This window comes from Metopolophium dirhodum, chromosome 2 (genome assembly GCF_019925205.1).
Source record: "Metopolophium dirhodum isolate CAU chromosome 2, ASM1992520v1, whole genome shotgun sequence".
In the NCBI taxonomy this organism is placed as follows: Eukaryota; Metazoa; Arthropoda; class Insecta; order Hemiptera; family Aphididae; genus Metopolophium; species Metopolophium dirhodum.
This window is the reverse complement of record NC_083561.1, coordinates 14,055,613-14,068,436: the sequence shown is the minus strand read 5'-3', so window position 1 is coordinate 14,068,436 and position 12,824 is coordinate 14,055,613. Positions and strand designations below refer to the sequence as shown.

The 12,824-nt window shown below is 28.4% G+C and overlaps 1 protein-coding gene across 6 annotated transcripts in view; it reads right to left on the bottom strand.

Moving 5' to 3' along the window:
• Positions 1–12,824, bottom strand: part of LOC132939579 (ADAMTS-like protein 1) — a 204,014-nt gene that overhangs the window by 77,534 nt on the left and 113,656 nt on the right. For all 6 annotated transcript variants that reach the window (XM_061006828.1, XM_061006830.1, XM_061006832.1 and 3 more), the window contains exon 7: positions 8,157–8,289. In XM_061006828.1, coding sequence (XP_060862811.1) covers positions 8,157–8,289 — 133 coding nt within the window. The remainder of the gene's footprint in view (positions 1–8,156; positions 8,290–12,824) is intronic.

The following is a 12,824-nucleotide window of genomic DNA, read 5'->3' as shown; positions in this document are numbered from 1 at the left end:
TAAAGTTTGAAAAAAATCATATTTTTTCATCCTCTTACACTAAAAATATCGTTTCTATATGTTATTGTCTTTTTGAAAAATATTATGTACAAAATAATTGTTTAACGATTAAAAACAAAAACAACTGAAGGTTTGTTAAATATGAGTATAATAATATGACAAATAAAATAGTTCATATATTGAAATTGAATTGGTTGTAGATAAGCGTCGTTAAAATCGGTTGAATATAATAATATTAAACCCTCATTTTACAAGAACTTTTGTGTAGACGACATTACCGTGTCGCATTTATCACCATAAATGTTAACAAGTATAACAGCACAATTTAACTATAATGAATAGCAATGGTATAATATATAGTATAATGCTCAAATAAATTGAACGAGGATTGGTTGGATTCTTGACTAAGAACATAATAAACAGTACACATTTTGGATTATTCTGAATCGTCTAAAAAGTGCAAAAATGTTTAATAATATGTAATAACTAATAAATAATAATGTATATTTGTGTACCTAGTGGTTTTGTTTTTTATCATATCAACACTGTTAATTCTATATATTATTCGAGCACTAAAATTTTGCGTGTGGTTATAAAATATAATCATTTTATATGTGGTTTAACAATTTAAATATTTTAATCGCATCATTACAAATACAAAACTAGGCATTAAAACATGTATCAATATAAATCTATTATCAGGTAGGTATTTAATCAAATTATAACAAAACAATATTATGATAGTACAAAGTTGAGTTGTACAATAATTACTATACTTTTGTACTTCACGTGCCAATAATTATTATAGTTAATATAATATTATTATAGATATTTGTAGGCAAACAAAAAATATTCAAGAGATTTTGAGTGTTTTATTTTGACTAAAAATGTAAATTTCAAAAGTTTGCACTAAACGCAGATTTTATGGTTTACGTTATATCGCTTGATGTTAACAGGTTAAGAACATAATATATTATACCTCTGTATGTGGGATACCAGTAAACCACTGTGGTTGCTTGGTATTAATTATACGATATAGAATTAAATTAATATTTAAATGATAGTTTAAAATACGCACTTTTAAACAATAATATAGTAAGGTTAGTTATAAGAAATATTAAAATTGAAACTTGTTAATTTAGTATATCTAATGTTGTAACTATATTTCTTTTAAAATTGTATGTATACAATGCGGTTAAATAATTAACTATGTAAATAATCATCTGTTTCAACAATGTTACTTAAATATTATGTAAACATATATGCCAATTAAAGTAGAATATTAAGTAAATACTATTTTTATTTTGATGAAAATTAATAATAATAATACAGCCTATTCATTATTCAAAATAAAATATAATTCAAGTTGGCCTTGAGGTTTTTTTTTATAAATTTAACAAGTCTAGAGGGTGAAAGATAAGAACATTTTTACTATGATTTGAATTTTTTACTAACTATTTACCACTTACACTATTTACTATTAAATATTAATTACCTAAGTATAATATTATTACGATGATAGATAATAATTATATTTTTATATTATATTAAGTTTTACATTTTAAACTACTCAACCCAGTTGCACCGAAAAAACCAAAAAAACGTGTTACACTGACACGACATTTAATAATTAAAACTCACCTATGAAATATTTAATTGTAACTATAATATTATTAATTGTGTTGAATTTTAATGAACTCCGAATTTCTAATCTAACATACGCAGTATATAGAATAAGTACACCTACCCACATATCCCTTAAAAAAATACGTGGCCGCAGTACTCGTACTCGTAGGTGACTGGGGGCATTTGATTTTTTTAATCAATTTACATAATATTTTATCCCTACTATAGATTTGCTAATTTTCGTTTCGACTATTTTCGATAATTTTCAGGTTAGTTTTAATATTTAATTAAAATTAAATTAAACGTTTCTTCATTCAAATATTGAAATATTATCTTGTAAATAATTAGTAATTATAAATAATGACGTAATAAAGTGGTTACATGAAATATTTAAGAGTCGACTGTGCTAATGATTATATTTATGACATCCTATATTGTTTTAAAATTCCAATTATATGAACTCGAATTCATATCTATGTTTAATATGATATAAAATATAATATTTTTTTATGTGTATTATTTATAATTTCTGAGAAATGTCTAATATATTTTACAATAATGTGTGTGTGTGTGTGTGTGATGTGAGTTTCTTTTTTTTATGTAAATTATGATATTTAATCAAAAAATAGTATTTGTACAATTTTTTTTGTATTTATACTATATAAAATATTAATTATAATCAATGAATTAATTCTGTTTAATATTCAATCGACGGTGTTTAGGTGGTAGGTACTATTGATGATATGAATATTCTTATTGTCTATTACTGCAGTCGAAAATCTATTAGACTAAACTAGGAAATTGATGTAAGTAATACTAAAATGTAGTTATCTATTATAATATTATTGCTTTTGAAATATTTCGATTAAATGTAAACCAAGTATAAAGGGAATTGGTTAGGAAATTACATTTACTTAAAATTACTGAGATTCAATTTACCGTGATCCAACAATACTCTATATTATAGCTTTCATAGTGATTATTAAAATGAGGACAATTATAAATTATAATGCTGCTAGACTCTCATGTCATAAAAGCTGTGAACGACGAAAAATCGTTATTTTGTGAACGGACTCAAAGTAACGAAAAGAGATTAAAATTGTTTTCTACAAATATTTCGTATATGTACAAACGATTTATTGGTTCAGTTCATGTTGAAAATTTCGAAAATTACTTCGAAAAAATTCAAATATTTTTATTTATTAATTTTGAAGTCCTAAATAACTCAGAATCAATTGATTTATTATACGTTGATACTAAATCCATAGTAAAGCTACCATAAATTGTAACTTTTATCAAGATTTAAACTTTATTTTTTAATAGACTGTCATAATACGATTATAATTATATTATAATATAATAAGTGAAATATATTATATTAATATATCTAGTATTTTATTATTAAATTAATATTATTATATTAATTTTTTTGTAGCTATTAGTAAGACCTCGTGTCATGTGATTTGTTCGTAAACAGAGTTGACGTAGATTATATTTGACTTTGAATAAATGGTAATACGCACCAATCGTACATTATATGCTAATATAATTATATTGTTATATTATGACTTGTATGCTTGTTACGATATATATAATAATTTGTAAATAGAAATTCTTTAATTTTTATTCAAAAACTTTAAAAAATGTATTTTGAATAAAAAAATTCAACGCAAAAGCGTATGAATAATACTTCATGTCACACAAGTGAATGTATAAACTGTTTGTTCAGCACTGCCGCACTGGTGGTGATACCGTTGTTATTTTATTTAATATTTGTTTTTGTGTTGGAGATACGAATTTATATTCTACACATTTGTTTTATTAAATAATATATATTTTTAAGATTTGAACACCAGTAGTTGCTCAGTGTAAATAGATTATAGGTATAAAATAACATATAAATAAAAATTCGTGTGTGTCAGTACGCACGTCAGAAGTGAATACTTAAAGGAAATTCTATAGCGGTAAACGTTGGTAACGTTTGATAACAGAGAAATTCGGACTGTTTGTTACACAATGAAGTAAAATTTGCAAATGCTATGATCCAGCGTTTTGATACTGTTCAGTTCCAATAGCCGTGGACCGTGGTTGAGTTTGTTTATACTTTTACGCTTTTTAACGCGAGTCTCACGGGCAATCTAGTTATTTATTAGAATCAATACTTAACTTTACTTACTTTTCTATGATTTTGACTTAAGTTTATCACTCAAAAGTACCTATATTGATTTTACTTAATCTTATGGTATGTCTTAAAATATAATATACCACGGTTAATTAACATACCGCACCACGCGTTTACGAATTACAACCTTTTCAACGTTTCAAACGTTGGCGTTCGTAATACAAAACGTTTTCCGCTATAGAATTTCCTCTTAATTTTAGTCGGAAATGTTACGGGCGGAAATAGGCTAATCGATAGATAAAATACAAAATACCTACCTTGGTTTATACTTTTTCTGCTTTCCGCTTTTTAACTAGATTTTCACGGGAACTCCAGTTATTTATTTTAATCAATACTTACCTATTACCAAAACTTATAACTTAACTTTTTTCTATGATTTTAACTTCAATTTATTAATCTAAAGTAGGTGAATATATTGATTTATTTAAATTTAAAACTGTTACCTATAATATTATGTCTCGAAATATATACCACGGTTAATTTACATATACCACACCAAGCGCTGAAAAAAAAGTGATTCTTATTTTAAAAAGTAGTTTATATCGACACAAGAAACACTTTAAATGGTATAAAAATCTAAGTTTTTTAAATGACAGACTTTGTGTATAATTTTAAAAATTCGTATGATCAGATAAATTTATTATTAAAGCAAAAAATGAAGGTAAGCTTTACGAATGACCTATTAGGTTTATATTAAGTCGAATTAAAAATAATCTGAGGTCATTAATCATATACATTTGTAACCCGTTCAGCGATACTGTATAGGTACTTGGATTTTTTTTTAAAAGTATCGCAATTCATTTAATTTATTCGGCTATATGATAAAGAAAGTTAGTCATTCGGACAAATAGTAATAGAACACAATATAATACATATTGTTCATCAAATCACAAATCACAAGTATCTACTATGTCAAGTTTATTCGGTTGGCATCAAACCTAGAAGATTTTTTAAAATTGAAAACATATCTAAACATGTGCACCGTTGTTAAAACTAAACCGTCACACCACAAACTTTCCCGCAATGCACCAAAGCCTTTAAAACTTACAGTCAAACATAATCATAAATATATGAATATATGGGGTGGTTACTCATAACTTTATTATATGGGTCCACGGCCTATTATATTACGATGCGCAAAACGTGTCGAGTAACCTAACTAACCTAACCTAAACTAACCTAACCTAACCGGTATCAAACCAGACAGCGATTCCACATTCCTCTTCCCCTACAACCACATTTCATAGATAAACAAATGATTTGTAGGTATAGATTTTCATAAGCTATCTCATATTTAAAGGTTATTAACGTTAGATAATCATTACTATTAGGTATGTTTGAATTTTTAGTCATTAGTCACTCTTTGACGCCTCTTACCTCTGTTCCAAACGAAATGATACGTTGAACACTATCACCACACATTCGTCACCGGTATATTGCCAATTTGTCTTAGTTTACTATTTATACACCTTTTAAAATCTATAACTACTATAATATTCTTTATCTAGCCTGGATTAGTCAAAAATTGTTGTATAATAGTCGAAACATAAAAAGAAAACTAATAATCATAGTTGGAAAATCCAATAAGTATCACTCATTATTTATTTTTTAAAATTATTTTATTTATATTTAAATAAAAACCCGCCACTAAATACATTGTAAAGAATATTATACGGAAATGTTCAAAATATCTACATGTAACAAATTCTTTAATTTATGGTTGTTATTGAAAAAAAGTTCAAAATCGGATAAATGTTTCGGATAAATTGAAACCAAAAATTCTATTAATTATCATTGTTGATTTTTTTTTAAATTTTTGCTATTGATAATTTACAACCTTGGCAGCTGAGGTCCTAACTTACATTATATTTTCAATTTATTTTAATAAAGATAGGTCAATTAAAGTAAACAATACTACAAACAAGAGACCATGGGAAATTAACACTCAAATTAAAAATGTTGTTATATTAATTAATTGATATAAAAAATGTGATAATTAAATTGTTTTGTTCGGAATTTGGTCCACAATATGATGTTTTGTTTTATACAACGACTAAAACATATTATTTAAACTAAAATATGTTTTAAAATTTTGCTGTGATTTAAAGATAATTACAAATCATAATATACAGAGTGTGGAAGAGCCAACTAACGAGTTTTGAAGGGCTGTAAATAACGATCAGTATAACTTAAAGAAAAACAGTTCGTTGTATTAAATTAATAGGAAATCTCGTTTTTAAAATGATCTCTTCAAGATGGCGGCCGTCAGCATCAATACATTGTTGTAGACAATCTCACAGGTGCGATTTCAGGGTGTGGCAGAGGCGCCGCAGAGCCAACTTACGAATTTAATGGGGTCATTAGTCCGAGATAAGATGAGGCCGTTGTTCGTGGCCTATTTTGAATCACATAATTATGCCATTTTTAGTCGTAATTTTGGTCTGGACAGGTGTACATAGAGGTTTCGTCATGCTCGAGTATAACAGCCCTTCAAAGCTCACCAGTTGGCTCTGCCGCACCCTGTATTTTATTTGACTTTTTATGTATATTATAAATTATTCCATTACGTTAATTTAAAAATATTATTTATATCATTGGAAATCTAAATATATTATTCCAATCGAGACGAGAAAACACGTAAATAATTGAGTGCCTATACATTCGTTATAACTTTAAATAATTCCTTAAAAAAACCTGCTCAATCTTGAAAGGTAAATGGTATTTTTATTTTCCGTCATAATACTGTTTCAAGTTTCATCCGTTGAGTTACTTTTTTTTCTGACTTTGATGATTTCTTTAGAACTTTTTCTACTGATTTACAATTCACGTTTTAAATAAATAATAAAAAACGGAACGGACAACCGCACTTACTATATTATGTTTAATGTCTATTATTTTAAATAAGACTAAATATTGTCATCTTTATTCAATATACAACAATACTTGACCATTGAATTTAACAATAGTACAATGTGTGATATCGGTAATTAAATTTAATATATTTGCTGCGTCTTCGTACAAGTTACTATAGAAAAGGAACTGTAAGGCGTTGACTTATATATGGAAACTTATTTATAATATATAGGTACCTACTTATTTTTTGTAGGTATAATAATAGACTTCATAAGTAAACATCGTATGAATAGTAATTTTTAATGCAGAACTCACTCAAAAAACAAAATGTTTTAATAAAAAAGTGAAAGCCAGACGATAAAAAAAATGTAACGTGAAAAAAGTTGAAAGTAAATAATTGTTTTATTTACAAATACGTAATATCAATAATAATAATATTATGGTTTTGAATATTTAACAATGAACAATATTATTATACTTTCGCTGTGAATATTCTGATGAATTTTGTATCTACCTTTTTTTCGATCAATGTCTCGTTATAATAATAGTGGTTATAACTTATATGAAACTTGAACTTACGTGGTTCAAAATAATATTGTAAGATATATCGCGTCTACAAATTATATATTGCGGTCCGAAGAAAACACGAATTAAACTAATTATTATCAATTGGTTTTCGTACGATTTGTCGATTGTTCTTATTCCAGTCACTCTCAGTCACATTCCCCCTTCAAACGCCTTTTGTCGTCGGGTCCCACACACTGACGAACTGCAGTAGGTACCTACTACTTTCGTGGCATACGCGAATACGTTAAAACTGAACGACAAAAATGTGTCATACACACGTTGTTGATTCTGTGCAGATGACATGTACAAGGGGATTGGCAAAGCTTAAGTCGTGCCATGACGGCTGTCGGTAAAAAAGAGAAAATAAATAAAAAAAATCCCACACGGATCCCATATGGCGTGGTTATTATGCTCAGCTTAGCGATAAAGCATTTTTGCGACACTACACGCCGTTTAATCTTTCAACGTGTTCTAAGCTCGTGACTCGGGCCTCTCCCTCCTACCGTCATTCGTCCCTCCCCGCCCACGAACCCCCGACCTCGTCGGACCCGACCCGAGAAAATCGCGACGAAAATCCACACGCCGAGCAACACAGCTTTTCCGGAGGCTGCATATTTAATGCACGAAACGTGTCGGCGGCGGCGGCGTCTGAATAAAACAGTGGCACCTCACCATCATCCTGCACGCATCTATGTTCATACATATACACATAATGTTATGCGTGTGTATAATATACTTACATAATTTATGATATATATTAATCGTACGTGTTCTATGAACAGTTTTATTATTATATTTATATACTATACATAGTGTACAATGTGCAGATGTGTGTAAAATAATAGTATCTATACATAATGTATATTAAATATGTTCCAAGCCGAATATATATATATATATGCATGTGCTTATACTGGCGTTCACTTACTTGGGAGGGCACGGTTGGCTGTTACACTCCACGGATAAATCGCTGCCGGTTGGCCTCTCGCCCGGGCATAGATCAGCATCCACTTCAACGCTCGTGTCCCGGTTTTGACAGATTATTCTAGACATTTCGTACCCTGGACGAAACAGACACGAATGGATTATAACAATAACAATATATATGCACAGTGTAAATATTATAATATTTCGAGTTGTATCGAGATTGTATTATTGTAAGGTAATATTATCATAATGTCGTGTGAGATACTTAGTGCTTCGTACTGGCATAGTGCTGTACCCACAACCGTGCACGCGGGGGTATGAGTATGAGTATGAGCTTGCACATCCTGTTGGAAGACGCATTTTTAGGTGCTATATGACCAAAGTCCCGAAATAAAACACTTTTTAGAAGAATAAAAAACAATAAATATGAAACTGCGATTGGTATTTACGGCTTAAATATGTAAAAAAAATCATAAAATTATATAATTTTCAATAACACGTATTATTTATAAAAATATGTTTTAATTTTTCAACATGAAAAAATGTTGAGATATCCACCTAAAAAGAATAAAAAGAAGCATAATAATAATAATAATATTAATAATGGTAATCGTAAATTTTTTCAAGGCAATCGTATGAGCATTTATTTAAGGGAATTTATATTTTTGGGTAGCACATTTTATTAGTTTTGATCATTTATGGACTTGTACCGTGCCGTATTTTGTACGATATGCGAAATGCATTTACTTATAATGTACCTAGTAAAAATAGAAAAAATAACATATTTGAATCGTATATGATTATTTTATGAAATTCTATTGTACTCCTGTCCCGAAGAATTTACCTCGGTTTATTCAGTTATTTTACTGCTCGAAAATTACCCGTTTTGAGGAATTTGTCGGAGAAGTTTGTAAGATCGATTGTGACTAGAATTTCAGTTCTCTGCTTTCGTCTACTGATTCCGCTTGTCTGCTGAGTAACAGAGTACGTAACTATTTTCTGCCTCAAGAACTATCACATCGTCTGCGTATATAATACCTTATAACCTAACCTATATTTGCAATGACTTGACGCTTTATCATATAACATACTGTGTCTAGTTATCTTCTATATATTTTCGACATTTTATCGATGGTAATGTTCTACAGATCCAAGTTGGGATCAGCTTATCATGAGAGTGCACTTTGCAAAAGATTTTCGTATATTATTACTTCACGTCCTCATCTACATTTTAAGACAATCGTACTTCTCAAATGATGGTCATTTTAATTTTTAAACAGATTGTATAATTAAGTACCTAATAATAATGTAGATTAAGATTTATTGTTATTAAAAATCAAAACTAAATGCTATTCAATCCGAAAAACAATAAGTACCTAACTAGTTAATTTTGAAAAAATATGAAACTAATCCAAACGTAGAATACATGTTGAAATATATAAGATACGTCTGAATATTAACATTAACACATATAGTATCCTATAATGGCGCCATAATTAAATAAAAAGTACATATTCCTACATGTATCTAGATGTCCGATGAGTCTGTCAAACTAAGTCAATCATACACATACCTACTTACATAGTCAATTGTTTATTTATTACGTAATAATTTTCGGGGATCAAATTTTAAATTAACAATCAACTGTAATAGTAAAATATAGGTATTGGGTATACTAATATAATGAGAGCTCTTCACTAAAAACATGGCGATTGAAAATGTTTGTTTGTTAATTATTCATTTGTTCCGAAATAATATTGCATTTAAACGGGCATTTGACAGCTGCAACTTTTAAGTGTAATGGATACTAACGACCCTTTTCAGCGTTTTATCAAAAAGTTAATTTTTTAACTACATAAATAAAATACACTGCACTACGCTGTATGCTTTAATTAACCCTTAGTAAAAAACATAAGAGCCATGTGAGTATGTGACCAAAACTTTTGTTTTTCGTTTGGTTTAAAAACAAAATACGATAGGTTAACATTAGCTAACCTCCCTATGTATACCGTATACGAACAATTTTAATTCCATTCTATTTTTCGCTCAGCCGTTTTTATATTTTATTTTTATATAATACTTCACAAATATTACCATTTACCGAGTTTTATCAAATCTAAATAATTAATGTTAATTGTGTAATATTTTTTTTTGGTTTACGTGTATACCAACAACAATGATATAATAATAATAATAATAATAATAATAATAATAAGAGTTTATCACGACGTATCGTTGCATATTGGTAAGTTGTATCTGTGAAATTTGAGAGAAATACATACGATATATTACAGTACAGAATTATCTTGGTTCAAGGATCAGGTTGTTATTGATGGCGAACAGCATAAAACCTTCCAACGATACTATCCTACACTTGTTTTACGTACACACGAAGCATATAAATCGAGTCCAATATGTCTGTTGACCCTTAGTTATTTTATTAGTCAACGATAATGGGCTATATATATATATATACATGCGTGTGTGTATCCGAAACAGACAATTATATTTCGAACGTCCACGGTTTGATTTAGAAGAAAAATGTTACAATGTATGTGGTAAAAATAAAAAATAAAATGTGTAAGTATAGAGAAAACAAGGCCAATGTCGACGGGGCATGATAGGGCATAATGTTATTATCCGTTGATCAATATACACATATATATAAGTTATACTTACACGAACTTAAAATATCATATCTTCCCCTCCCACCCCATCCCAGGAAAATCCCCAACCCGATTCGTCTGCGAGCGTTGGATGCGTGTTTATTTACTCGACGGTCGTGACAAATTCGTCGCTTTATTCGGGGTCGAATTTGCAAGTAATATACGGAACGTCTCCCGTACACAATTATTCGGAGTGGATATTTCATTTTTTAATATCGGAGACCAAAAGTCGTAAATCAGTGTATAAACAATTTTTTTTTTGGTATCATTTTTTAAATGTAAAAAAGTAATAAATCGCTTTCGAATTTTACGAGTAAAATTAAATTAAAATACACAAAATATAAATAGGTGAATTATACTAAGTCAAAAATAAATAATACCTAACAGAAACACTTGGATTTTTTTCAATTTTAGCTATGGATCATAATTGTATGTACGTACTGTAATAATAGTAAGTATTATTATACAATTCATTCAGATGTATGTATAATAAGTATATGTGATAATAGAAGTGAAAAAACACGGAGGTTAAACAAATATAAGAACCACCCCATTAGGAACAATTAGCTTGGGATTTAAAGGTTGAAGAGAATTAAATCGAAAAATCTGACACGGTTTTCTTACGAGTCTGCGACGAAGATTTCCAGAGAGTGACAGTTGTTTTTAATATTCTAGAAATAAAAAATTAGTAATGCAATTGTTTTTTTAATCAAATAATGAATATTTTGAATAATTCATTTAGTTAAAATAAGAATTCTACTAATATTTTCTACAGTTTTCAAAAGTTTCCATCAAAGAAAACCATTATACAATATTTGGAAATATTACATTTTAGCTCTTTCAACTGCAAGGGCCAGAGAAAAATTTCAAATAGAACTATATAGATTTCGGATAAATCCGATGTTAGCAGAATAAATAATAATAATATGACGTATAATCTAATTTAATGACTGATGACGGTCAAATATGCTCATGTGGCCATCTAACCCATAATTTGTTGAGCCGAGATAAATATAAAGATAACTAAATTATTTATTTATCTAGATAAAGAAGAAAAACATTTTTTTTTTATCTAGATAAATTTCTGGATAATTTTTTTTATATTGGTTTATGGCACTCTCCGTAAGCTCGTAGCAATATAGAATAACTAAATAGTATGTTATCAAAAATGTCGATAGTTATTAGTAAATACTACTTACTTAATAAATTACTGTTTTAATTTGTTATCGAATTCAAATACAGAGGTTCTTCTATGTTTGTCACTTATATAATATTATGATGTTGATTATTTCAAACCACCCAACGTGCGTGCAACAATAATGGTTATTATTTTTATTGAACTGTCGACAAGAATTAAAAAGGTCGCTGTTGTGGTTATCATACATTCATACTCCTCTCTCTCGTGACCTATCGAATTTTTCAGCCAGCCCTACGTATTATATTATTTCAATTATTTATTGAAACTAATTAATAATGGTGGCTTAACTTAATAACCGTATGAATTTCAACTTGTTTTACCTATTTCAATATATATAGGTAGATGTACCTATATTCCAATGTTATAAAGTGGAAGTTAATGTAATATTAGCAAAATGTAAATATTTAATAGCATTATATAACCATTAAAACGAGACCTACAAAATAATCCACGTGGGAAAGAAAAGTCGTTTTCATGTGATGTTTGTGTAAAATAATTGTAAATAAATAATAATTTATTAACGTGCAAGTGCACACAAACAAAAAATATGTGTTTCGCACAAAAACCAACTAAAGTAAATGTATCATTTTAATTTATATAAAACAGATAATATACGCTATGAGATTATATTCAATGTACTTAAAAAGCTCTAACCTTTGAAATAGTATTGAAATCCAAAGATTAAGTGGATTGATACGTGCAATGTTTTGATTAAAAATTACCCTGGGTTCTTTAAATCCTGAATTTTTTATTCTCTTAAACTGTTTTTCCAAATTGTCTATTAAACTTTACTTTAAAGTGATTA